Source organism: Candoia aspera, chromosome 2 (assembly GCF_035149785.1).
Source record: "Candoia aspera isolate rCanAsp1 chromosome 2, rCanAsp1.hap2, whole genome shotgun sequence".
In the NCBI taxonomy this organism is placed as follows: Eukaryota; Metazoa; Chordata; class Lepidosauria; order Squamata; family Boidae; genus Candoia; species Candoia aspera.
Genome location: NC_086154.1, coordinates 245,526,371 through 245,550,961, shown reverse-complemented (window position 1 = coordinate 245,550,961; position 24,591 = coordinate 245,526,371). Strand labels below are relative to the sequence as shown.

Here is a 24,591-nt window from a genome sequence, read left to right as displayed (position 1 = left end):
TTGAAACTTCCCCAGAAAAAAATTATCTTGGCCAAATATAAGCTGATAAAATGTCAGGCTAAGAGGTAGTATACATCAGAAATCTGAAGATGCCAAAAAGAGCTAGAATTTAAGTGTAATTAAAGACAAAGAGAGAGAACAAACAAGAACACTCCCACTGTGGTTTATAAGAAGAAAAAAGAATCCGTTGTAAATAAATCTACAGAAGAATGAGCCAATAAATAACAGAAGTCAAAATATAGAACATTTACAGTATTTCCAATACAATCCTACTGAATGCCTGCAGAGAAGTATGCTTCACTGAACTCAGTGGGACTTACTCCTGGGTAAGCGGATGATCTCCTTATAAGCAAATGATGATAACAGTGATCAAGCTTGATTACTGAGTTTAAGATTACATATTTTATGCTCACTTACCTAGGAGTCACTCCAATTAAAAGTAACAAGCTAGATGCAGACTTAGTCATTCTAAGTGTAGATTTACTGAAATCAGTGGCAGTTGGTTCTTTACGAGGAACTTAAACACCGTTTATTTTCAGTAGGGCTCTTCTAGGTGTGACTAAGAATAGGGTTCTTTTTCTTTGTAAAACTGAAGGTAATACTTGGGTATACCTGGGTAAATTTATTTCTCATTTATTTATTTTTTCCACTTATTTCCCATGTCAATCCAATAGGACTTTTGGTGGCTCACAACATCTAAAAAAAAACTATGGTACTTTATTCTTAAAAACATCCACATTGAAATCACTAAATGTGGGATTTCATCAAACGGTTGCCATCTTCATTTGGAGAACAGAAAACACACACACACACACACACACAAGAAGAGCCTTGCAGGCCATTCCAACACCATCTTCTACACCACTTTATTCCCAGAGTTGCCTATTGGACATATATGAAAAGCTCAACAATATGCTTACTGGAATCCTCTCACATTAACATAACACAGAAGGATGCCACTTCTAATATTGGAAGGTGTTAGATTGAGAAAAGATTGTATACATTATGATTTACAAAATAATCTCAGTGGAAGATTATCTCCACTCTGTTCTTCATTGGTCTAATATCATTTGGAATACAGGTAGTCCCTGACTTACGACCACAGTTGGGACTGGAACCTCCATCACTAAGCGACACGATTGTTAAGTGCGTCACACCCAGCTTTACAACCTTTTTTGCTGCAGTTGTTAAGTGAATCACAAGGTTCTCCATTGATTTTGCTTGTTGGGAGCCGGCTGGGAAGGTTGCAAATGGTGATCATGTGACCCCAGGATGCTGCAACCATTATAAATACATGCCAGTTGCCAAGCGTCTGAATTTTGATCAAATGACTCTGGAGATGTTGCAACGGTCGTAAGTGCAAGGACTGATCACAAATCACTTTTTTCAGCACCATCGTAACTTCGAACAGTCGTTAAACAAATGGCCATAAGTCAAGGACTACCTGTACTGTGCCTAGTTCTCAGCAAAACACTTTGGGATGGATTCAAGCAAAGTGGAATGAATGTAAAGAAGACCATTCAGGAGTCTGCACACCAAATCTTATCAAGAATTTTTGAGAACTGGGTGTATCTAACTTTGAGATAACATGACTGAGGAATTTTTTCAAGTACCATATCTGAAGGAGTGTCACACAGAAGATCAAGATCTGTTCTCCATTATTCCAGAAAGTAGGACATGAAATCATGAAATTAAGTTATAGGAAGGCAGATACCAACTGAATGTTAAGGGAAACTTAACAGTAAGAACAGTTCAGTATCCAGACAGGCAGTGGTATTCCAAGTATTTAAACACAGACTGGAAAGCCCCTTCTTCAGGATGCTGTGAACTGACTAGATTAAGTAAAATGGATTAGACTCAATGGTTTAAATTATGATTGCAGTCAAAAACTACAGTTGTGTGCTTAAAGCTTTGTGAAGATGTAGATGTTGATTTGGGAAGAAGGAGAAAGATAGTGCCACACTGATGTAGTAGGAACAAGCTTCAGGCAGAAAAAAAGCTTGGAATTGTTTCAGAATAAATAATTCCTATTTGTTTAACATTCCTATTAATACAAGGTTCTGATATCATGCCCAGCATGTCCCAGACACATACGAGAAGTTGGTCTGAATATTCAAGTCCATCTGAAAATTGATTTGGGAATTACAGTAGAAATTAACATAAGGAAGGTGTTCCAAGAAGTTGTTAATATTGCATAAACAATACTGGCAATTTGTACTAACTGCCAAACATGATTCATGTTTCTGAAATCTTTTTCACGTGAAATCTGGACTACTCTTTTGGAGATGAAAAGGGAATTCATGGAATATTTGCACTTATTTCAATTACAGTTTTTGGCATGGTAAGATATATTTAAATGATCAGCTTCCGATGCTGTGTAGCACATTTTATCTATCTTTTGCAATAACACTCCAAAATGTGAGTAACTCCATGACCATTTTTCTTTGGCAAACACAATATCTAACGTATGAACAGGAATTGTTGAAAATGCAGTATGTTCTCTCATGAGCAACCAATTCATCACATGAATTTAAAACCAAATTTACTGTTCCCAGTTAACCCATTTTTGATTGTGTGTATACCAGCTTGAAAACATGGAATTGTTCCTACTGAAAAGAAGGCATCACATCATTATCAAAGTTTTATTCTGTATTTTCAACTCTTCCACCCGTAGCAGGGTCTCCTATAGTAATCCACATGGACCAGAAGGCAACCACTTTGGGGTAATCTCAAAAGATCTGCAAGGGACCACCCACTCTGTCTTTCTGATATTCTCCAGTTTCATCCTCTTTTCCACACTTTTTGCTGGATTCCTATATCCTGCTATGGCATACCTTGCTTAGTCATGGTTTGTTGAATAAGCCACATCTGGAAAAGGCACACACCTTTTCCTGGGCCAAGGGCTGCATTAGAGCTTCCAGTGTTGTGTTGAGGGCCACTGTTGAAAAAGTAGTGAGTGAGGTCAGGATGAAAAATAATTTCACTTACACTTCATTAAAATTAAATGGAGTGAATGATTATTCTGCAGCCACACATTTAACAGTGTTCTCCCCCTGCCACATTAAACATTCCAATTTGGTAATGACCTTTAGTGCAGAGACACTGACAGGGGTTCAAAAAAGTTAAGATGGCAACCTCAACTGTGCCATCTAAGTCCAACTCCTTTTGTATTAGTGCCATTAAGTCATGGCCACCATCTTGACTTAACTTGATGCCCCTTGTGGACACCTCGGCTTTTGTGATCTCTGGGTGGTCTCTGGGTCTTGCGACCCCAGGTTGTGCACCTCTGAAAACCATAATTGCCAAAACACAATACCTGGGCTGATGCATTGTGCTAAGCCCAAAGCAAACAAACTCAGTTACAGCTTAGTACAAGGTGAGAAGCCAGGGCCTACATGAAGTTAGTCAGAGGCTGCTCGCAATCATACAGCTGCAGGTTGCTCAACCTGCTACAGTAATTTTTCTTTCTTTCTGGGCAACAGCTAGCAACTGCTTTATTCATCTGACTCCCTCCTCTTTATTGTGCTGACTTTTTCACATCCTGCCACCTGTCTCTCCTTGCCATTTATCTTTATCCAGCCTCTTCCAGGCTGTAGAATGGAAAGCTCAGCTCTGACCTTGGGAGCAACTGGTCCTTGTATTGGGTTAACATTCAGTGTGAATGTTATCATTGCTGATCTTATTAGTTCCAGATGAAAGAAGGTTATTATTCAAAGGACTAGGGTCAGGCTGATGTTGGGTTTATTCATTTTAATACTGAAATCTCCAGCAGATGATTAACAAGGGCCAACCAGATTATTGTTACCGCAAAAACTCTTTATGAGCAACAAAGCTACTCTGTTCTTGCTAAGTCCTTGAAATATGCATCAGTGGAGCAGATAATTAAGGGACTGGACATCATAGAAATGAATCAATGAGCAAACAGTGGAAGCAGAAGGAAAAGATGTGTTGGGGGGCATCAATCGCCTTTGGTGAGAAAGGGATGCAGTTTATTTCTTACTGGGAACACCAAGGTAACCCCATAAATGTGTGAGTACTTAATGCCTTTTTGTAAAGGTTTAACTCAAAACCAGTGGGGTATTGTATAATAGTTGTGCCAGCTTATCCAAGTTGGAGACCTCTGGATGTGTTAAGTTACATCCATAGTAATTTTGAGCCATAATTCCTAGAAGGCAGCAGGTTGGATTAGGGGGGTACGTGTCCCCCCTCAACCATATCACTCATTTTGGACTAGTTATATTCTCTTCCCTATCCCACTTCACAGAGTAATTGTGATGACTGATTAGGGCTAGAGCAAAGCAACCATTTCAGTAATTTTTGCTTCCTGAAGGAAAGTGGGAATAAAAACAAGATAGTACATGGGTCTTGCACAATCTGCTGCAAAGTCTTACACTGAACCCTTATGGAAGATGGTATGTGTAATTCCTTGGCAGTCATTCTTCATCCTCTTAATATTTCATTTCCCCAAATCCATATCTAATGTGGAGTGAAGCCTATGCAAATTTACTTGGAAAGAAATGTATAACATTTCATTCCAAACAAATATGCATGGGTTTTACTTCAGGTATAAATTGGGTTAAGGTGTTTATTCCTAAATAAGTGAGCATAACATTTCAATCTAGAAGTTCAAAGCCTGTTTATCTGGATGTAAATTTTGACTTACGCATCCAACTATATGAGCCACTAACAGGATGGCAATGTTCTAAGGAAGCAGACTGAACTAAATGTTTTCATATTATGAAAATGGATCATATTTCTGAAGGCTTTTAAAAGTCTCTGCAGCTAGATACTAAGGACAGCAAAGAATCAGCTGGAAAAGCACCTTTCTTCTTGAGTGGCAACAGCTTCTCTAGAAATAGGTACCCCTAAACTTGATGAGATTTATCTCCTTTGTAATGAAGGACTCTTGAATTTGATCAGCTGATTGCCAAGCATTAGGCAGAATTGCATCTAGTATTCTGAACTAATCCTGTTAAAACTTTGAATTGGATCTGATTTATAAGCCCAGCTGAATACCAATCAGGAAAGCCTGTTATATTCCAAGGTTTTAAATCATGTTAAAAATTTAACCAACACACATTAACTGCAGGACTGGGGAATGTAGCATGTTCAGCCAGGTATTTCTTTCCCATTCAGCTCCATCCCTTCTAAGAATGAATACAGATGGCAACAGATCATATAACTTATTTATTTCATTTATAGCCTGCTTTTCCTCTGGGGCTCATGGACTGGATCTCCTTTCATTTTGTTTCCACAGAAACAACTTTTTGAGGTAAACAGGAGTGAGAGGGAGTTACTGCTCCAACCCAAGAGCTTCATGATCCAGCCAAAACTTGAATTTTGGTCTCGTCATTGCAGCCTGACACCTAAACCTCCTACACTGCACTGGATGTTCAACTGGACATCCTGCAAACAATCCCCTACACTCACCACATATTCTTAGAACAAACTTTTGAAGAATACTAACACTGCAGGACTGTGCATTCTGTTTGGCTACTGTCTTGTGTATTTTGTTTCCCAACATGGAGAGATTTAGAGATAGCAATTTCTGGGCATTTAGGAGAGAGGTGGGTAATTCTGGTTATGTTACTGGAAGGGACAGGGTTGATTTTTGTTTTGTCCCTTTATTTGTTTGTTTGTTTGTTTGTTTATTTGATTGTTTTAAGGGTGAGTATCAGAGCAGAAGGAAGATTCCTAATCACATTTCCACACTTAGCCCCACCACCCAACATGCCAAAAAAGCCCCCCTCCCATCACCACCTAGAAATTTGAAGCCATTTTTGAAAGATTTGGGCTGGAGGTGAAGTGCTTTCTTCTCAGAGGCCACCTCTCCCATTCTTCAGGGGTGGCACCTGCAAGCAAAGGGGTGCCATCACCTCCTGTAGGAGAAGCCCAATTTTGGCTACTTAGTCAAAGTGTGTCATTTACATAGGCATAGAAATGCACCCCTGCATTTTTAGTAAGATGATCAAGCCAGTTCTTGTGAAAAATTGGCTGTTCCCAATGTGTAAACCTTGATTCCCAGAATTCTCCAGCCAGCACAGCCATTGCTGAGAATTCTTCAACTTGAAATCTTCACATCTGGCAGGTTGAAACAAAGGGTCACTTATCTGACATCAAAACCAGCAATATTCAAAAACCAGTTGGATAACATTTCAGTCTTCCAGGATCCCCTATCAGGATCTGGCTACTCTTAGATCAATTTGTCATAATGTTTCAGTTCTTTCTCTTGGGGCTTGAACAGAGACAGTGGGTTTTTAATGTAATATATATGTGTTCATCAGCTTACTTTGAGTGCAGGAATGATACCATCATACACAACAACTGTTTTGTATCTGTACATTATTGGTAGATAATAATCATTGTCTGTGCCTTCAGCATTTCATTTCCCTCTCTAATTTTTCCACCATTGTTCAATCAGGACATCATCTCAAAGAATCCCTTTGTATATTCAGCAAAAAAGATGCATTTCATAAAACAGATGCTGTAAATCTCATTATTATTGGGGGGGGGGTGAAAAAGAAAGAAATTCATTCACAATACATCTTATTTTTTAGTAATAAATATATTACAATTTTGAGACATCCAGACTACCCCTTGCTATGAACAATCTACCTTTGGAGTGTGGATTATATAAATATATGCTTTGGTATACTGTTAATCATGCCCCTCTTTTTAATTCCAAGGCCAAAGAACAAGCAGTATACATAACTGCAGTGAATTATCAGGAACCAAGTGTATTTTATTACCCTGAAACATCTTAAATATTGAATCAGTCAAGACAAATCCATTAGGGCTGTAAAGCTTGTCCTATGTACATTTCTCCTCTTGTAACAACAGATGCAGATAATGTTCAAGGTTAGAACTCAATTCTTGCTATGTAAAACTTGATATCAACATACTTCCCACTGTAACAGTAAATTTAACATCTGACACAGGAATATATTGGCTTTGATGAGGATGAATAAGAACAAGCTATAAAAGAATTTATCCATGAGAGTGGAGAACTGGTCTAGCGTATATAGATTGCCCTCTTAATCTATTCATGCCAGGTTTATCATTAAAGCCATTATCCTGGAGCAGCATAGAAGTCTATGCTGCTAAACCATAGATAAATAAAATAAAAAATGGTGTATATGCAGCCACATCCTAGGCAGAGAAGGCTGTCTAAAAATATTTAATTCTGCTGGGTTTCCACTATGACTGGACTACACTCATGCCCTTTGCCAGCCCCAAGATGTAGATCAGACCAAGAAATCAATTCCATGTTAAGATTAAAACTACTTTTATTCAGATTGGCTGTAGTAATAGAATCTTGCAAGCCTGATTATGTTTCACCTCTTCCCTCTCTTATACTCATGTGAATTAGGGGGGTGTCTGAGATGTTTATGTTGAGGTTTTCCTACTAACAGATTAAGCTGCTATTGTGCCTAGTCATTTTGGCCAGGTGAAAAGGTTGCAAGTGATTGTCTCCTCTCACGTGCTTCATGCAAACCACCTGGGGGGGGAAGGAAACCTGCCCGGACTTGTTCTTACTTCCTCTTTTTTTTTTTATCTGCCGGCAATGTAGGCAAGCAAGGCTTGCTCCAAAGGGAGCTAAGTCCTTTAAATATGTTTTGCTTTTGTTCTGTTTTCTGTAAATAAATTATTTTTATAGAAATGCTTGGTGTGTGACTTTTTTGACCTCTCCTGGGCTAAAGGCTTTCCCAGCATCTGCCAACAGTTTACACATACCTTCATTGTTTGGGCTTAAGCGATGTTTTCCTCCTTGTTGCCATGGCAACAGATCTTCCCTCTCTCCCTCAAGGCCATCCTCTTTGCTCTCTACATTCTGTGAATGATCACTATATTAAATGTGTTAAGAGAAAAAGGTATAGTAAGAAAGCATTAGCAAGATTAGATAGGACAATGGATCGCAGGGGTTCCCAGTTTCCTCACAAATGTGAGTAGACTACAATTCCCATCACCTCCAGCCAAGGCAGGCCTCTAAACCTATGTGACAATGAGCAGGGAGACTGGTGTATTGACCATGCTGAGCAGATATGAGGAGAAATATAAAGCAACATATTTGGAAGTTCCTAAACTGACAAACATCTTTTTTGTATCTATGTAATTGGACTTGCAAAGATACATTTACTGCAGTTATCTCCTACTTAAATAAAAATATAGAAGATATAATTTAAAATAAAATAAAATCATTTCGTTCCTGCAAGATGCCAAAGCATAGCTCTCACAACAATCCTGTGTAGTAGATTATGCAGAAAGAAACTGACCCAGATGATGAATAGGGTAGATGTCCCAGGTTGTACACTGATTTACTGCTGCCAGTTTGGTGTAGTGGTTATGCCACTGGGATAGAAACTGGGAGACTATGAGTTCTAGTCCCACCTTGGGCACAAAGCCAGCTGGGTGACCTTGGGCCAGTCCTTCTCTCCCAGCTCTAGGAAGCAGGCAAGGGCAAACCACTTCTGAAAATCTTGCCAAGAAAACTGCAGGGACTTGTCCAGGAGTTGCCAGGAGTCAACATCGACTCAAAGATACACATACACACACAAATATCAGACTGAATATATGTCAGGTTTTAGGTTCATATAGATTTGTACCCTTGGTCTGCAACAAGAAGTAAAGGAGTGTAATGTAAGCAATTTTCCAGTCATTATAGAATATACCTGTCTTCCCTAACTTGATGCTTTCCAGATATTATGGGATAATAACTCCAAGAATTTCCAGTGTGGCCAAAGATTGGGAATTCTGGAAGTTACAGGGCAACACATCCAGAAGGAAACAGGATGGAAAGGCTGATTTGCACATTGCTGAATATTTTCTTGCATGAAAAAAAAATATTTTGTTAGAGGACATACCAGTTATCTTAAAGGACAGAGTATCTCAGTCATGGAGAAACAATATGGGACTAAAGCTGGGCTTAACATTAGGCTCAGCATTATATGAACTTTATGGTTACATCCATTGATTCACTGATTCTCTTCCAAAATCATTCATGAAAGCAAAACTGGGAAAAAGTAACCAATTTCAGCATCATTTGATATACCTTGTTGCAGGGACTATCCTCTCTAGATTTAAAGTTTAAGGTGATCAGTATATTAATTGACTAATTAAACACAGGGGAAAGTTGGAGAGATACTTAATGAAAACAATCTTTCCCTCCCCCTAAATGAACATCACAATTTAACCACAGTAGAAACTCCAGCTAAAGCAGAAGGAGCCAGGTTGGAGTCAGAATGGTTGAGATCCAGAATCTAATCCACCCTCAAACATGGAAGTTCACTTGGTGACTTTGGGCCAATCACTCTTTCAGCTGAACCTCTTTCACAGGGTGGTTGTTGCTGGCAAAAGTAAATAAAAGTAGAGTTCTGCAAAGCAGTTGGAAAATCCCTGGGATAGTGCTTTAATAGACAAACCTAAATATCAATAACACAGCTTTTAAAAAGATGCCTTCCTGGTGCCCTTCAAATATAATTCCCAAAATTCACAGATAGAATAAGCTTTTTAATAATTAACTATGCAATCATTGTGCCAAGTGTAGTTGTCATGTTTAAATTCAGAATTTAAATTCAACCCCAAACTGAAATCAGAATGATGTATTTTGTGTTTCCCTTGGTATGGCAGAAGAAGACGCTTTTGGTATAGTCCCATAAATGTTTACTTGGCAGTTATCCAATCATACTGATAAGGACTTACTCCCAGATAAGTACAGATATAATGTATTGATGCATTAAGTCCTCTTTCTCTTGTCTCCTCCTGCTTTTAATAACCTCAGTTTGACCCCTTGGGGACCTCAGAATGCTTACAAGTGCTATAACAAAAAGGGAATTATCTTTTGCAACCTTCAGTGAAAGAGAACCAAAAGGTGTAATCAATATTGTCAAGGTCAATTCAGATGAGTGTTTATGAATGGAATCCCAAGGGAGGCTTTGGAATAAAGAAGCTTTTCTCAACCCCACTTTCAGATCACTTCCACTGTCTGAGAGCCTCTCTGAGGAGAAGTGTACTATAGTCCAACATGTTCAGAGGATGAGGTCAGGGAACGCTGAAGGAAAGAAGGAAATACATACATGCAAACAGTTCCAGACAATGGCATAATCAGCACTGGGGGGGATTTTCAAACTAATAATTCTCACCCTGCACAGAGAACCCCAAAAAGGTCAGAAGGAGAGTTAGAAAAATATCCGTTAGTATATCCAATCTCTTCCAGTTATGATACTTCCCACACATATACCCCTTACACTTAGGAGCCCAAAGCCTAGTAGATCCATCAAAGGAAAAGATATGAGTCTTTCTCAGAACTAAGCTACATTTTTGTGGTTACCATTAAGAATTCGGAGTAATCTCATGTATTCTTTCCCCTTGTTTCTTGTCCAGAGCCCACCCAATCTACTCTGAAATGGCTCCCAATTCAGCTGGGAATCGCTTTTTTTCTGAAGGTGGATCAAGCTAGTGTGGTCCTTTAGGAAGACAGGAAGCAACTCATCCTGAGTCAGAGGCCACCAATTCATGTTCCTCAGCATAGATTCAGCTGTCGATTTCTTCCCAGGGTCTCAAACTAGAGCCTTTCTCAGCTATACCTAGAGACATCAAGGAACAAAACTGAGATATTTAGCATGCAAAGCAGGTACATTACAACTGAGCTATGGCATGTTTGGAATCTGTTCAACAGCAAGATTAAATGCCACCCACCCACAGATAGCCTCATCTCTTATTGTTAAATGCCGTTCATGCTGTACTGTAAACTTAGTCCTCACTATAGTCCTGGCACCTGAATTGCTCAATAATCAAGAAAGGTTATCCAACTATAGTGCTTAAGCTTTTTTTTTTTAACTTATTGTGATGGGAAAGAGGGCACAAAAGAGAGAGCAATAATAGTGTTTTTGTTTTTTAAATTTAACTAGCCAAATAAACACATCTCCAATCAGCAAGCTATCCACTTCCTATGTCAGAGCAATTAACCTATTTGCATGCACTGGATTTCAATTAGCATATATTAGATTTCAATTAGCAATTAACAGAGAATTCCTTTGTACTGCAGAATACAAAGGGTTTTTCTTTTTTTTCCCTTTCTCTCAAAATGCTTTTTGCAGACAAATTCCTTTCAAATCAGGTAATTATTAAGAGAACATATTAGAATATATCCCCCCCCCTCATAGGAGCCATTTGATTTTACTTCTGTTTTGTCTTCTTTTTGCCCTCATTAAATACAAGTAGCTAAAATTCAGAGAAATATTTAAAGTATAATCTGTTTTCATGATTATGTATCATCTCCTTCTAGCTCTTCTGTTTTATTTGATCAATTACACCAAATAAGTAAACACTGAATTTTATCATTTTATCATCATTTACTCCACAGTAAATTTTTAAAAGCACATCCTTTTTCCAGATCATATACTGTAGAACATAAGGCCGAACCTTACTTAAGCCCCCCTCACACACAAGCCACTCTAAATACCCTCTTCCTCCTCCTGTATTACTACCACTGTGGTGCATTGGGCATTTGGATCTAAAATGCACCTGACATGTAGGGTTTTCCATAAAGGCTGCTTAAAAGGTGTATGAAAATTATTTGTTACTTATACAGATCTAAAGCTGAAATGGTCAGGATCCAGAGTACTCACAGAAAAAGCTCAAGGTGATATAAACCAAGAGAATGAAGATGGTATTGATGAGCAAGAAAGAAGAACAATGAAACTAACTCCTTTTTTTTTTAAAGCAAAGCGTCAATCATTCAGATGAATAACCCCAAGGAATCCCTCTGTGTGTGCGTATCTGTGTGTGTTAAGAAAATTCACTATTTTGGAAGCTGGCTTTTTTGTGCAGAAAAACTGCTCATACCATAATCAGGCAACATCTGTATTCTACCCCATTCTCCAAGAACATGGGGAACGTATAGAAATCTATCTCCACAGCCATCCTGCCAGGTAAGACAAAAATGAGAAGAAGAAAAAAAAAAACTTCCCCCAAGACCTTCAAAGGTGAAATAGGATTTTGCTATTCAAATCTCCCTGTCCCAGCATAGTTATCTGTTACAAGGCATTGTGGAAGTAAATAATTTTGAAATGGCAGTGGTTCCTAGCTATTTTGAATACTAGCAGATTTCCCATGTTTTATGCTATGTCAGGAGTACCAATCCCAAAAGCTTTTGCCAGTCATTTCCACTTTAGCATCTGGTATCCATCGAGTTGAACTGCTTGTCTCCCCACCTCACCCCACCCCACCCCCTACATACATATACATCCACCTTTTTAACATGCACATCCATTACTCAATCACTGCAGCATCAAGCAAATGTGTGAACACACCAACTTTGTAGGCAGAACAGTTAGATTTTCACCTTAACTTCCCATGTCAGGGGCATAACGGTAACTGTCTGCAGGTTTAAATATAGAACTTTCCCAGTGTGGTACCAAGAGGAATGGGGTAGGATGGGAGGTGTGTGCCTACTTATGCGTCCAATTCAGGAAAAAAAAAAACCTGAGGTTTGGGGTGTCTAATCTGAGTTAGAGGAGCTGTCCTCAAAGAATAGTAGCCAAGCCTAATGAATCAAGAGAACATACATGTGTGAACAAGCCAAAGAGAGTTCACCACACGGATCACTGTGTGGGACCCCTTCCAGGGTCTTATGGAGACATGGATTATGTAGTCCTAAAGGTCCAGAAAAGACGGGGTATAAATAGATGGTTGCAGGAGCCGTAACTTTCTTCTCTTCTCGGAATACAAGCTCGATCTCGGAGATCGAAGGAGAATATTAAGCACCATGGATAGCAATATGACTCCCATTCGGATCTCGCGGCCACCTAAGCACAAACCGAAGAACGGGATATACCGTGCAGAGGAACAGACATTAGACAGGCAGACAGACGATCGTTATAAAACGGGGCGGTATGTCATGATCCCCCGTCCGCCATCACGCCCGTTCATCAATCCCCATCAGCTAGAAGGCGCTGCATGGAGAGAATGTCCAATGTCACCTTTCCGAGAAGGCAAAGGAGGTGTTCAGAGGCAATCAGGACTCAAGCCTCGGCTTCTCGCAGCTTACCACAAACGAAACAAAGCAAACATCCAGCAAAAAATACCGCCCCCTCCCCGCCCGCCCCAACGACCACGGCTCCTACCTGGGATGGCCAGGTTTGCCAGCGGCACGCTTTGGATGCTTTCGGGCAAAGTTGCCATCCAGTCGGCGAATTTCAACTCAGTCTTGCCTTGCGACGAAGCCATACTTGGTGCCTGGCGCGGAAGCTGCTCGTTCGTTCGCTCGCTCGCTCGTTCGCCCGTTCGTTAGTTCGCTGACTCGCTCGCCTCAGCCGGTAGGAGCAGCCGCGGCAGCCCCCCCCTCCTTCTGCCGGCTCCTGGAAGCCCAGCCGCTTTGCTCGTCTCCAGCCCTCGCTTTGCTGGAGAGAGTTTACGCGCCACGCTGCGCCACGCCCACGGGCGGATGGCGCAGGCACGTGCGGAGTCGCCTCCTTCTGCCAAACCCTCCAGGCTGCCACCGAAGGGGCTCGGCTGCGAAAGTGCCGGTCCGGGGAGCGCAGCTGCCTCCCCCCGCCGCCCCTCCCCTTGCATTTGCGGGCGAAATCTTCCGCCTTGCTAAACTCCGCAGAAGGCTGAACGCGCGCTTGGGGCGCAACGAGAGGCCTTGAGAGGCTCCTACGGCGCCTCCTGGGGAGGATCAGGCCAGCCGAGAAGCAAGAGCGGTCTCTTCTCCCCTGTTGTGCCACAGGGAAAAAAGGGGGCAGTTTTCTCGGGGACTGAAGACGTGCGCAATCTAGAGGAAACAACAGTCGCTCCTGCCTCCTTTGTCTTGCGCCATCATCTTGGCGCCTTGGCCAGGAGGATCGGGCCTAGGATGTTATGCTTAGACGCAAAAGAGGAGCGTTGCCATCCCAGTCGCCTCCTTTCCCCCGACCCCCACTCAAGCCCGCTGTATCGATCAAGGGGTTTGTTGGTATTAGGTTTATGCTGTGTGGATGCATCCCTTGACAGATTGCAGATTTGTACCAAATGTTTCTTGCCCCACTGTCATGCTATGGCTTCTCCAGACTGGATGCTGTTACAGTACGTTTTATACCCAGTTTTTTTTTTCTTTGTACCTTCAGTCAATGTTGATTCCTGGCATCTGCCTACACTAGTCCCTGAAGTTTTCTTGGCAAGGTTTTTCAGAAGGGGTTTGCCATTGCCTCCTTCCTGGGGCTGAGAGAGAGAGTGACTGGCCCAAGGTCACCCAGCTGGCTTTCATGCCCAAGGTGGGATTAGAACTCACAGTCTCCTGGTCTCTAGCCTGGTGCCTTAACCACGACACCAGATTGGCTGTACCTGTCAGTAACTCCTTAAAGACAAGTACAGTGATGTCTCCACTCTGGACTGGATCAAAATTTTGCACAACTCTAGTAGAAGGCAAAGGGATGAGGCTGTTCATCCTTACCACCTTTAGTTTTCCCAGATTGCTCTTTGCCAGTTCAGCTCCCTTTTGTCTTTTTTTGTAGGCAAAGGGGATCACTTCCAAACAAAGCCCTAGACTGCGGTCTTGTGCCATTTCATTTTCCAAGGATTCTCTGGGGTGTATTTGGGAGCCAGAAGTATCCATGAGAATAAAGATTACGTTACAGGCTGGTGCTTTGATCTGCAACACGCTGGTCTCCCACTTCTGTTCCTTTCCTTTTGTTTTCTGTTTTAATTAAAAACAAGTTTTAAAAATGAAAGCAGGTGGAGTCTCCCAGGTGCTAAGATAAGTGTCTGTGAACATGCTGGAAATGGAGTGTTCTTTCAGGAGGAGGGGCAGATGAGCAGAGCAGAGGACATGACAACCGATATTTGCCTTCAGAGAAGATTGGAGCCATTGGCTTCCTCTCTTTTTCTCTTTCTGAAGGCAAGAACGCAAATGAAAAAGGAGTGCTCTTCCAACTTCTTCTTGCTCACCCTTCCTGGGAAATGGGCCGAATGGGTGGTGCTCTGGAGAGAAAGAAGAGCTGTCCCGACCTGCTTGCCAGCCTTCTCTGCAGCATGCTCAGCTGGCAAGGCAGAAATAGCCCTCAAACTCCCTTGCTCATCTGATTCTGCTTAGAGGAACTGTCCATAATAACAGCAAAAGAAAAGGATGGAGAAAGAGCCACCATCGCCTTCATGCAATGGTTCCTGCTTTCCCCAGACAGCAGAGTGGGAAAGTGATACTGCTATCTCTGATTGCTTGCCTACTAACTTTTTCACAGCCTGGAATCTTCCAGGTGGGTCAAGACTGCAAGTGGGCATTGCAGCCCCAATCCATTTGGAAGGCTGATCTAGTTGTTTGCACATCCGTCCTTCCTACTCCACAATTCAGAGAGACAGGAACTTAACAAGAGCATGTAGTAAGAAAAACTGACTGACAGGAAGCAGTGGCCTGCTTATTAGCCCTCTGCAAGAAGGTGATTCACATTTTTATCTCCTTTCCTTGACTAAAACACTTATTTTGTCTGTCTCTAAGTAACATGCCTCTTATTAGTTTGACTGATACTCTTATGGCTGTGGGAATTTTCTTCCCCTATCAGTTTAATTCTCTTTTTCTTCTGTCTCTGACCTATTTCTATTCAGGTTCTCAACTGATTCCATCGTTCTCCATAAAAGAGAAGACACTACAGGCTCTTAGGTGTAAATACACTAAAGTAATTCAGGTTTTCTTATCACTGTTGCTTCCTAAACAAAGCTTCATTTTCTTTCATGCAAACACCAGCCTCAAGAATGCTTTCTCCTAGAAGCAGCACTCCTAACTTTTATACTTCTCTCTACACACATTCTTTTCTCTGCGCAAAGGTGTCTCCTAACTAGCAGTATCATAACAAATCGCAGTGACAACCAGATGATGGCACAGATGTAATGATGTCATCACACTTGTGGTCATTTCCCCAATTCCACCACTGCACCACCTGGAATTAAGCACCCTAGGATGCAAACTCTTGTGCAGAGCAAGATCTATTTAATAAATGTTAGACAACAAAACAACTCGGGGTTAGCGTGGGTTTGTTTAGTGATTGATTAGATATTATTTTTAAAATAATACCTAGTTCTTGGGTAGAATAAGCAAGGAATCTTCTCAGTTGGGGCTGAATGCTGGTTATTCTTTTTCCAATTGTTCAGAGAGAGGGCAGGCGATGGGAAACACATGAAACCCAGGCTCCATATATGCTAATTTCTGATTGTGCAAATAATACAAAGCCATTCATTTATGCGTTTGGTTCGTATCTCATCTTTCTCCCAGGAGCTCATGGCAGCATGACACTCTCCTCCAATTGTATGCGTTCAACAACTCTGTGATATAGGCTAGGCTGAGAAATGCTGTCTGTATTCATAGATACTACTAGGTTAGGATTTTTTAACCATGGATTGTTAAAGAAGTCATAATGGCTATTTCCATTAGGCCATAATGGGCAGTTCTGCCTATTCCTAAGTCAAACCAAACATATCACAGAGCAGCTTAGCATTATATATGAACCAGGCTGGTGACCTGGTCATCCAATGAGATTCCATGGCTGAACTTGAACTTGAATCTCTGTTTCCCTGTTCCCACCAGTCCAGCTACAGTACCCTGGCTTATCATGGTTTAGTATTACCATGGATGATCTAACTACTTTACATGGAGTAACAGCGGAGCACCCATATAACAGTCTGAGTATTGTTACAGTAGTGCACTTCTGATTCTTCATAGACTCAGTGGTGCCTGATTGTCTAAGTGGATAAAATGATGGTCTATAATATGCAGGTGAGGGACCAAGCCTCAAGACTCTAGGAGCTATTTTTCCCCTTATGTAAAATCTGAAAAATTTTATTCTCTGTTATTCACATTATGAGATAAAGTCTTCCACTGTAGCAGTACAATCAGAAAGCTATAAAACCCAGCAGTATACATTACACTTTAAAGTTAATAACCAATAACATAATACTGGCTATTTCATCAAATAGGCATAAAATCTAAATACAATGATACACTGTGCTAGTGGAAACAATCTTGCGACAGACAGCAATGGCAATTGTTCAAATTGTTCTGCGACATTCCTAAAAGTCATTATTGACTTTTCTCTGAGCAGGAAGAGAACAGAATCATTGCTTTGTAAGTTTATGAAATATGTAGATAAAAGCAGTATCATTAAATCATTTTGCCAAGGTAAGTAAAAAGGGTAGTGGAAAAAAATGTGCCCAACCGATTCATTTTCTCCTACAGGGCACAGACAAAATGCTTTTGCAAAGGTTTGCTGTTGTGCATCATAGCTTGCCAAAGAAAGTCTCAGCTATGCTTTGGTCACAAGAAGTTGGCAAGATGAGGAGCTGAACTTCCCAAATGTGTGATTGAGGGAGGAAGGACTGAAGGCTAGCCTGTCACCTGACTCTCCAGGCCACTGGCAGAAGACTGCCAGCCTGCCCTCCACTACTGAGATATGGCCATTGGGAAGGGGTGTGTTTTTTTCTTAGGATATGAATTCTCCTGGCTCTCACTCTGAACCAGTCACTTGCTCAGTGGAGCAAGTCATAAGGCAAGAGTATCTGGCTCACATTACCTAAAAGAGGTAGACTCAGGAAAAATCCACATGGCACACCTGGCTGTCCCTTTGGTCCCTGAGCAACCACTGAGTGAGGTTTATGTTGGAGGAGAGTCCATGTTACTCAACTTCTGGCTTTTCTTTAGTTCCCTGAACAATACCACTGAGTGAGGTTCACAGTGGAAGAGACTCCATGTAGATTTATCTGATTCTTACACTGTCTGAGTTATAACAGAATCCAACTACCATCCCTCCCATGGCTTTTTCCCATCACTGCTATGGCCTACCCATGTTCAAGGATGACTGGTGATGATAATGCTGGGCCTAAACCCTGATCCATCCGGGTCATAACAGGGTGCAATGGCTCTGAGACAACATGCAGTCATAGCACCACCATGTGCAGCATGGAAATGATGTCCTGTTATTTCCCAATCATCATGCTGTTGCCTGATTGCTTGGCACAGTGATTCTCAAACTTGGCAGCTTTCAGATGTGTGGACTTCAACTCCCAGAATTCCCCAGCCAGCATGCTAGGTAGGGAATTCTGGGAGTTGAAGTCCACACACCTTAAAGTTGCAGAGATTGAGAAATGTTGGCTTGGAAGACAATTTTTCTGTAAAGATTCCCATGGGGAAGCTAGACATCACATGGATTGGCTGTGTTTGTGCATGCACATGCAGTAATATGCTCAAGTTCAGACATCGGTGATGTACAAGCAAAGCACTGGTACATATTGCTTTGGTTGGTCTATTGCTTAGGATCTGTGTATGCATCGTATGTTGTCACATAGTACGTGTTCTTGGTCCCTGTTGATGTTGAAATTGAGGGTGCCCTTTAATCTTCAAAGGCACTTTGGAAGTTCCACAGTCAATAGGTCAAAAAAGCATGCCAGAGTGCACAAGCACACCTAAACTTAGCAAACTGTCACAAGTTGTGTGATAATGGCTTCCTTGGTTTCATTTGGCTGGCTCTTTCAAAATTTTTGAGTTAGGTATCCATTTATCCTTTTGCTCCAGGCAATGCATTTACTTGTACCTTCTGATTTATGGAGACCTCAAAATATATTGTAATTGTGTAAAGAATCTATGCTAGTTCTATCTGTGTGTGTGTACAGTTTGAGCATGCAATTGGTTCTTGTTGATGCATGTCCAGTTAGTATGCCATCTTCACACTGGTGTGCCACGTTACACTTCAGAAACACAACCATTAGAACATAGAACAGATCTGGCTTACCAACGTCCTAACAAACACAGATTGCACGAAGAGACAGAGTTTTCTGTTTCTCTTTACCATCACCTAATGGTTGTCCATATTTTTGCAGCCCAAGCAGTTTCTCCTGAATCCTACTGAATCCCAGCCAAAATATCTAAAACCACTTTGGGTTCTCCTTCTGCCGAATCACGGCTATTCTGAATCGGTGTGGTAGGATTTGCAGAACACGGTGTTTCCATTCTCTATACAGTATGCCTCTCTGTCTTTGTAAGACAAAAGCAGAAAAGAAGGAAAATCTTCAAAGAAGTTTTAGCCCAAGCAAAATAGGATTATGAAAGTCATTTAATAAGCATGTTTCCCAATCCATTTTGCAGCCCTTTATTTAGACTGAGATTTAATCCATGGTCAACACTTCCACATTTAATCAATAGAGGGCAACATTTATCCACCCTGTTTTGCTCACATCAGCCTTGCTCTGAAACCAGCTTTGCCATGCTGCCCCAACATTTCTAAGAAGAAAACAGTTGGAAAATGTGTTCCTCTCCTGTATCTCCATATCTGATTCAACAGTCAGTCAATAACCAAATCTACTGTTGCCTTTGTACTTTCACAGCTAATCCTACAGTGGTGGCTGCTTTGGGATAAAATGTTGTCCATGGCTGTTACGCTGTCAGAACCGGGATCAGCCTCCTGAAAATGTCCTGCGTCCCCATAATTATGAATAAAACATCTTTCAGGAAAGTTTGGTTGCTTTTAATGATGTTTTGGGGAAAAAAATGTTGACCCAAAAGAATATTTGGGGTAGGGGGCAGACCCAGGAACATGAGTTGAAAATTAAACGAAGTTCTCAACAGGTAGCAGGCCAGAATCTAAACAAGATTAGGCCTGGTTAGTGTGTGAATGGGAAACCACCAGAGAACACCAGGGTTGTAAACTGGATTGGGAAACTAAAAAAAAAAAAAAATCCTAGAAGAAGGCAATCTCAGATCCCCTCCCTCCCAAGAAAGCTACAGGGATATGTCCAAAGTATCTGCCAGAAATCAAGCTGAACTCAACTTATATCTGGTGCTCTCCAGAGGTTTTGGGATTACATAATTCCTAGACGGCATGTTGGGAAAGACTCATCTATGGTATTTTTGCAAGTAATGTATTCAGGCCTTTAGCAAAATTAATCTGCTGTGCTTCTTCCCAGCAGTCTGCAAGCAGAGTCAGCAAGGGGTAGTGGCCAAAATCAGCAAGATGGCAGACAAAGCATTAGGGTGCAAGCCTTTGGAACATGCATGCAACATTGATGCACAGGGAAAAGGAGTAATGTTTGCTTCACAATGCTCTGCCTGCCATCTTGCCAATTTTGACATACACACACACACTCCATGGATGCTATTTTGCTTATGGCATGTAACACACATAAAAAAGCCAGGACTTCAACTGTGGGCTCACAGCCACCATCTTGACTATCTTGACCTCCCTCACAGATGCCCTTGCCTGTAACAGAGTATTCCAGTGGGAATTCAACGCTTGTGAGAAAAAAGGTCTAAATTATTAGCTTTTCAACAATCTCTATGATAAAATTAATTCAAAAGAAATATTATACAGATCCTCATTTCAGAAAATCCCTTTATGAAGGAAAAATATTTTTATTAAATATATATATATATAATATGTACATTGTTTATTTGTTTTATATTTTCTTGGGTTTGAAGGAAACCCAAAGGAATTATCTGAAAAACACTGAACTTTGACACAATAAAAACAAATGTACAATATTTTGAGACAAGCTTTTCTCCCATCCTTGGGCTGGAAGGAAAGAGGAAAGAGTGCACTTGCACTCTTTTTTATTTTTATAATATCTGTAGACCAGGGACAGAAACGTTGTATTTCTCCAAATACTGTTAACTAAATTCTAGGCATCTGTTATGATCAACCATGCTTGCTAAATTGGGTGGGAGTCTTAATGGGCAGGTCCTCATATTAAAGACCATTATGTCCACCAATGAAGAAGATCTAACTCCATTCAGGTGTTAATGATCCAACAGGTGAGGGCTCCAGATACCACACCCATCAACAATATTCTAATGGATTCTACAGACTTTGTGCATATAGTGATATTGCAGTGGTTTTCTCTGTCCAAGATACCAACAGGCTTTGACTATAACTAGAGTACTTGGGGGTTGAACAACTTGGTTTTGGTAATGTGTAAACAGGTCCATGAAGTCACGAAGAGTCGAAAGCAATTGAATGAATAAACCACAAAACAAACAGGGCTTCAGTACCCCTGCTACAATTTAATCTGGAGAAGCAACTGTTCTTTCTTGTGGTTTGGGCAAGTAAATTCTTGTTTTGAGATTACTAAGCAATGGGCTGGATTCTTTCTCCCAGCATACTATTTTAGCCCTGTTGCTAACGATGTATTTTTAACTCTGAAGTGTCCTCTAGTATATGAAGGTGTTATAAACACATACAGTAGGTTCTGGGCGAGGGCGTGGGATGGAACACATTGGGTTTTTCCCCTCTGTTTCGTATTTAACTCTGATACTAATAAAGCTGTGAAGAAAGAAGTGGGTGGCAACCAAAGCAATTTTTTAAATAGCCCATCCTGGACAATTCACTTGCTTGGAGTAAAGTTCAAGATGGTTCAGCTTTATGCAAATGAGGGGAATTAGACAAAACAAGACATGACATCTTTTGGGTGTAAAAAAAAAAAAGGCAGAGGGGATTGAGATCATAGCCCTTGTGGAAGTGAGGTTCACCCTTTCTCATCAATGAAAATGTTTTCCTCCTCAGGCTGTCTTGGATGGGAAAAAATGGCATTTTTTAAAAAAGTAGCAAAATATCCAGAATTGGCAATAATTAATGGCTACTATTACTGAAAAAATAACATTAAATTAAAAGATGGCAACATGATTACACACACTCTCTACGTTAATTTATATCATGGCCTTAAGCCTGCTTACTTATAAAAACAATCCATTTTCTAGTAGTATACTTCAACAGTATTTTTTTTTAATCCATTCAGTCATGTCTGATTCTTGGAGACTGCCTGGACAGGTCCCTGCAGTTTTCTTGGCAAGGTTTTTTGGAAGTGTGTTGCCATTGCCTCCTTCCTAGGGCTGAGAGAGAGTGACTGGCCCAAGGTCACCCAGCTGGCTTTGTGCCTAAAGCAGGACTAGAACTAATGGTCTGCCAGTTTCTAGCCTGGTGTCTTAACCACTAGACCAAACTGGCTCTCCAATAGTATATAGTTTACAGTATTTCTCAGTGATTGCATCCATGAAGTCTTCTTGGCAGTATTACAGATATGGCTTGCGATTGCCTTCTTCCTGGAATTTTTTTCAGCTTCTCAGTCTATTGAATAGCCCTCAAACTCACTTGAAGTCCCCCATCCATGTATTAACCAAGGTCAAGCCTGCTTAGCTTCTGAGACCAGCCAGATGCTGCCATTCGCTCAGGCTTCTTATTGGAGAAGTTACACAGAGGATAGAGATTTACTGTACTTGTACTGTAATTTTCTAGAGCCACATGAAGCCCTTCAGCCAACGTCAAAATGGTACATAAGACATCAGTTCAAACCTCTGTTAAGAGCTCCCTCTTCCTCTATGCAGCTGGTCACTTGGAAAAGAGTGGATGTATTTAGAAAGAAGAGGGAAATTAGGAGCATCTCAAGGGAATAACAGCTATCTCTAAGAATGAATTGATGCTCCCACTTTATGATATGCCCTCAGCCAGTGCTTTCTTTCAGCCTTCTCACCCTTCTTTTTAAAGTGGACCACCCAGCAGTAGCTTAACAAAAGAGATCTCCCCACCAAGATTATCACCAAAATGAAATTATTTTGATTGGAAGCTCTTTGGAGGCAACCCAATTAGTTTAATGGCTTCAGTGAGACAGACCTCTAGATCCTTCCATTATGTTCATGAACTGTCAGGGTTGGAAACCAGTTCTGTTGGGCCAATGCAATATATACAGGCTCCCGACTTTTCTCTGTGTGGCACTGCTCCAGTTCTAAAATGTGTTTTAATCAAAACGTTTTAAAAATGCTATTGTATGAATTAGTTCCACTGCAGCAAAGACATGATCCATGTTTTTCAAAATATTGATCCTTGGCTGAAGTATGTCAATACTTTGCATCATAGAGCAGGGCTCACAAATCTTCGCAGGTTCCCTTTACTTCATCAGGGATTCAAGGGAGGTGAACTAAGTGAAGGGCTACCGGACCCAGCTTCCCTCCAGCAGAATGGCCACAGTGCCTCCCTTCACTTGGCTAACATAGTTCTTGTTTAGCGCATGTGGAGAAACATTTCACCCAAAATGAAACCGCCAGCTGGACCAGAACAGCTCTAGCGGGTTGCTTCCTCAAGAGTGACTGACTCATGCTTCATCCTATCAAGGAAGAATGACATGTCTCAGCCAGCCAAGGCATCCCACCAGGATGGCTTGCTTGCAGTCTGCACAGGCCTATTACATACTGCAAGATATTCCCATAGCATAGCATTGCAATATGAAGTGGTCCTGCATTTTAGGGTTGCAGGATTCAATCTAGATCAGGTTTAGCTGAAAGGCAAACATGGCAGGTTTTCAACTGAATGTGAGATTCAAAGGCAAAAAGATTTGATCCAGATTGATTGATCAGAGAGTCAACACAGGATTTATCCATGAAGTCCTTGGTGCTCTCTGAGCTGGGTTGTTTGCTTGCAGAGGTTTCATTACCCAACTAGGTAACATCATCAGTGCTAGTGAGTGTGGGGTTTGCTCCCTGTTTAGATACAGTAGCTTGCCCCGCCAGTGTTGGTGGGCGTGTGGTTTTCTCCTTGGCAATTCCTTGATTAGGGCATTGTTTTCTGCTTGATTGTTTGGCTGGTGTTAACCCCTGCTTATTATAGTTGCAGTCCTTACAGTGTATGTTATAGATGACTCCTAAAAACATGTCCTTCTGTACAAAAGGGGAGATATAAGTCTAAATAATACATCTGCCTACTTGTCCTAGCTTCTCTGCTATTTATATATAACTTCCAAGAATTCGCTCCATTTTCCCTGTCAAATATAACTACTATGGTCTTTGATACTTTACTTTTTACACCTCAATGTAATCTAGTTAGCATTTGCTGCAAATCATTTGGGATCTCAGCCTCCCTCACTTCACATCTCTCCCAATAATTTCGTAACTTTTATTCATAATTTCGTTCACTCTGGGGAAGCTTCCTTGTTTAATCATTTTCACACATTTCCAGAGCAATTTTTATTTTCATTTCCATCAAAATGACTTTGAATTTTCTCTGCCTCTTTTCATCTTAACTATTGTTTACTTTCTGTTACTATATTCCTTGCATCTATCTATTTATAGTATGTATCTATTATATTTCTCACAGCTTTTCTTTTTTTTTTTGCAGCCAATGTTCTCTTATACAGGTAGTCCTCACTTAACAACCCAATTGGGACTGGAATTTTGGTTGCTAAGCAAAGAGGTCATTAAGCGAACCTGACCTAATTTTACAATCTTTTTTGCGGTGGTCGTTAAGCGAATCACCACAGGCATTAAGCAAACCATGTAGTTGTTAAGCAAATCACACAGTTCCCCACTGATTTTGCTTGCCAGAAGCTGGCCAGGAAGTTTAAAAATGGGAAACACGTGACCACAGAGCACTGCAATGGTTATAAATGCAGACCAGTCGCCAAGCACCCAAATTGTGATCACGTGACTGCAGGGACACTGTGGTGGTCATAAGTGTGAGGACCAGTCATAAGTCATTTTTTTCAACACCATTATAAATCCAAACCATCACTAAACAAATGGTTCTTAAGCAAGGACTACCTGTATGCATTTCCCCCTCATCCACAGCTTCTTTTATGTTAATTCCACTAGGCATC

At 41.0% G+C, this 24,591-nt stretch overlaps 1 protein-coding gene across 1 annotated transcript in view; it reads right to left on the bottom strand.

Moving 5' to 3' along the window:
- PLCXD3 (phosphatidylinositol specific phospholipase C X domain containing 3) overlaps positions 1–13,227 on the bottom strand; it is an 88,733-nt gene extending 75,506 nt beyond the window's left edge. Inside the window, exon 1 of the mRNA XM_063291126.1 lies at positions 13,125–13,227. Coding sequence (XP_063147196.1) covers positions 13,125–13,227 — 103 coding nt within the window. The remainder of the gene's footprint in view (positions 1–13,124) is intronic.
- Positions 13,228–24,591: the final 11,364 nt, after the last annotated feature.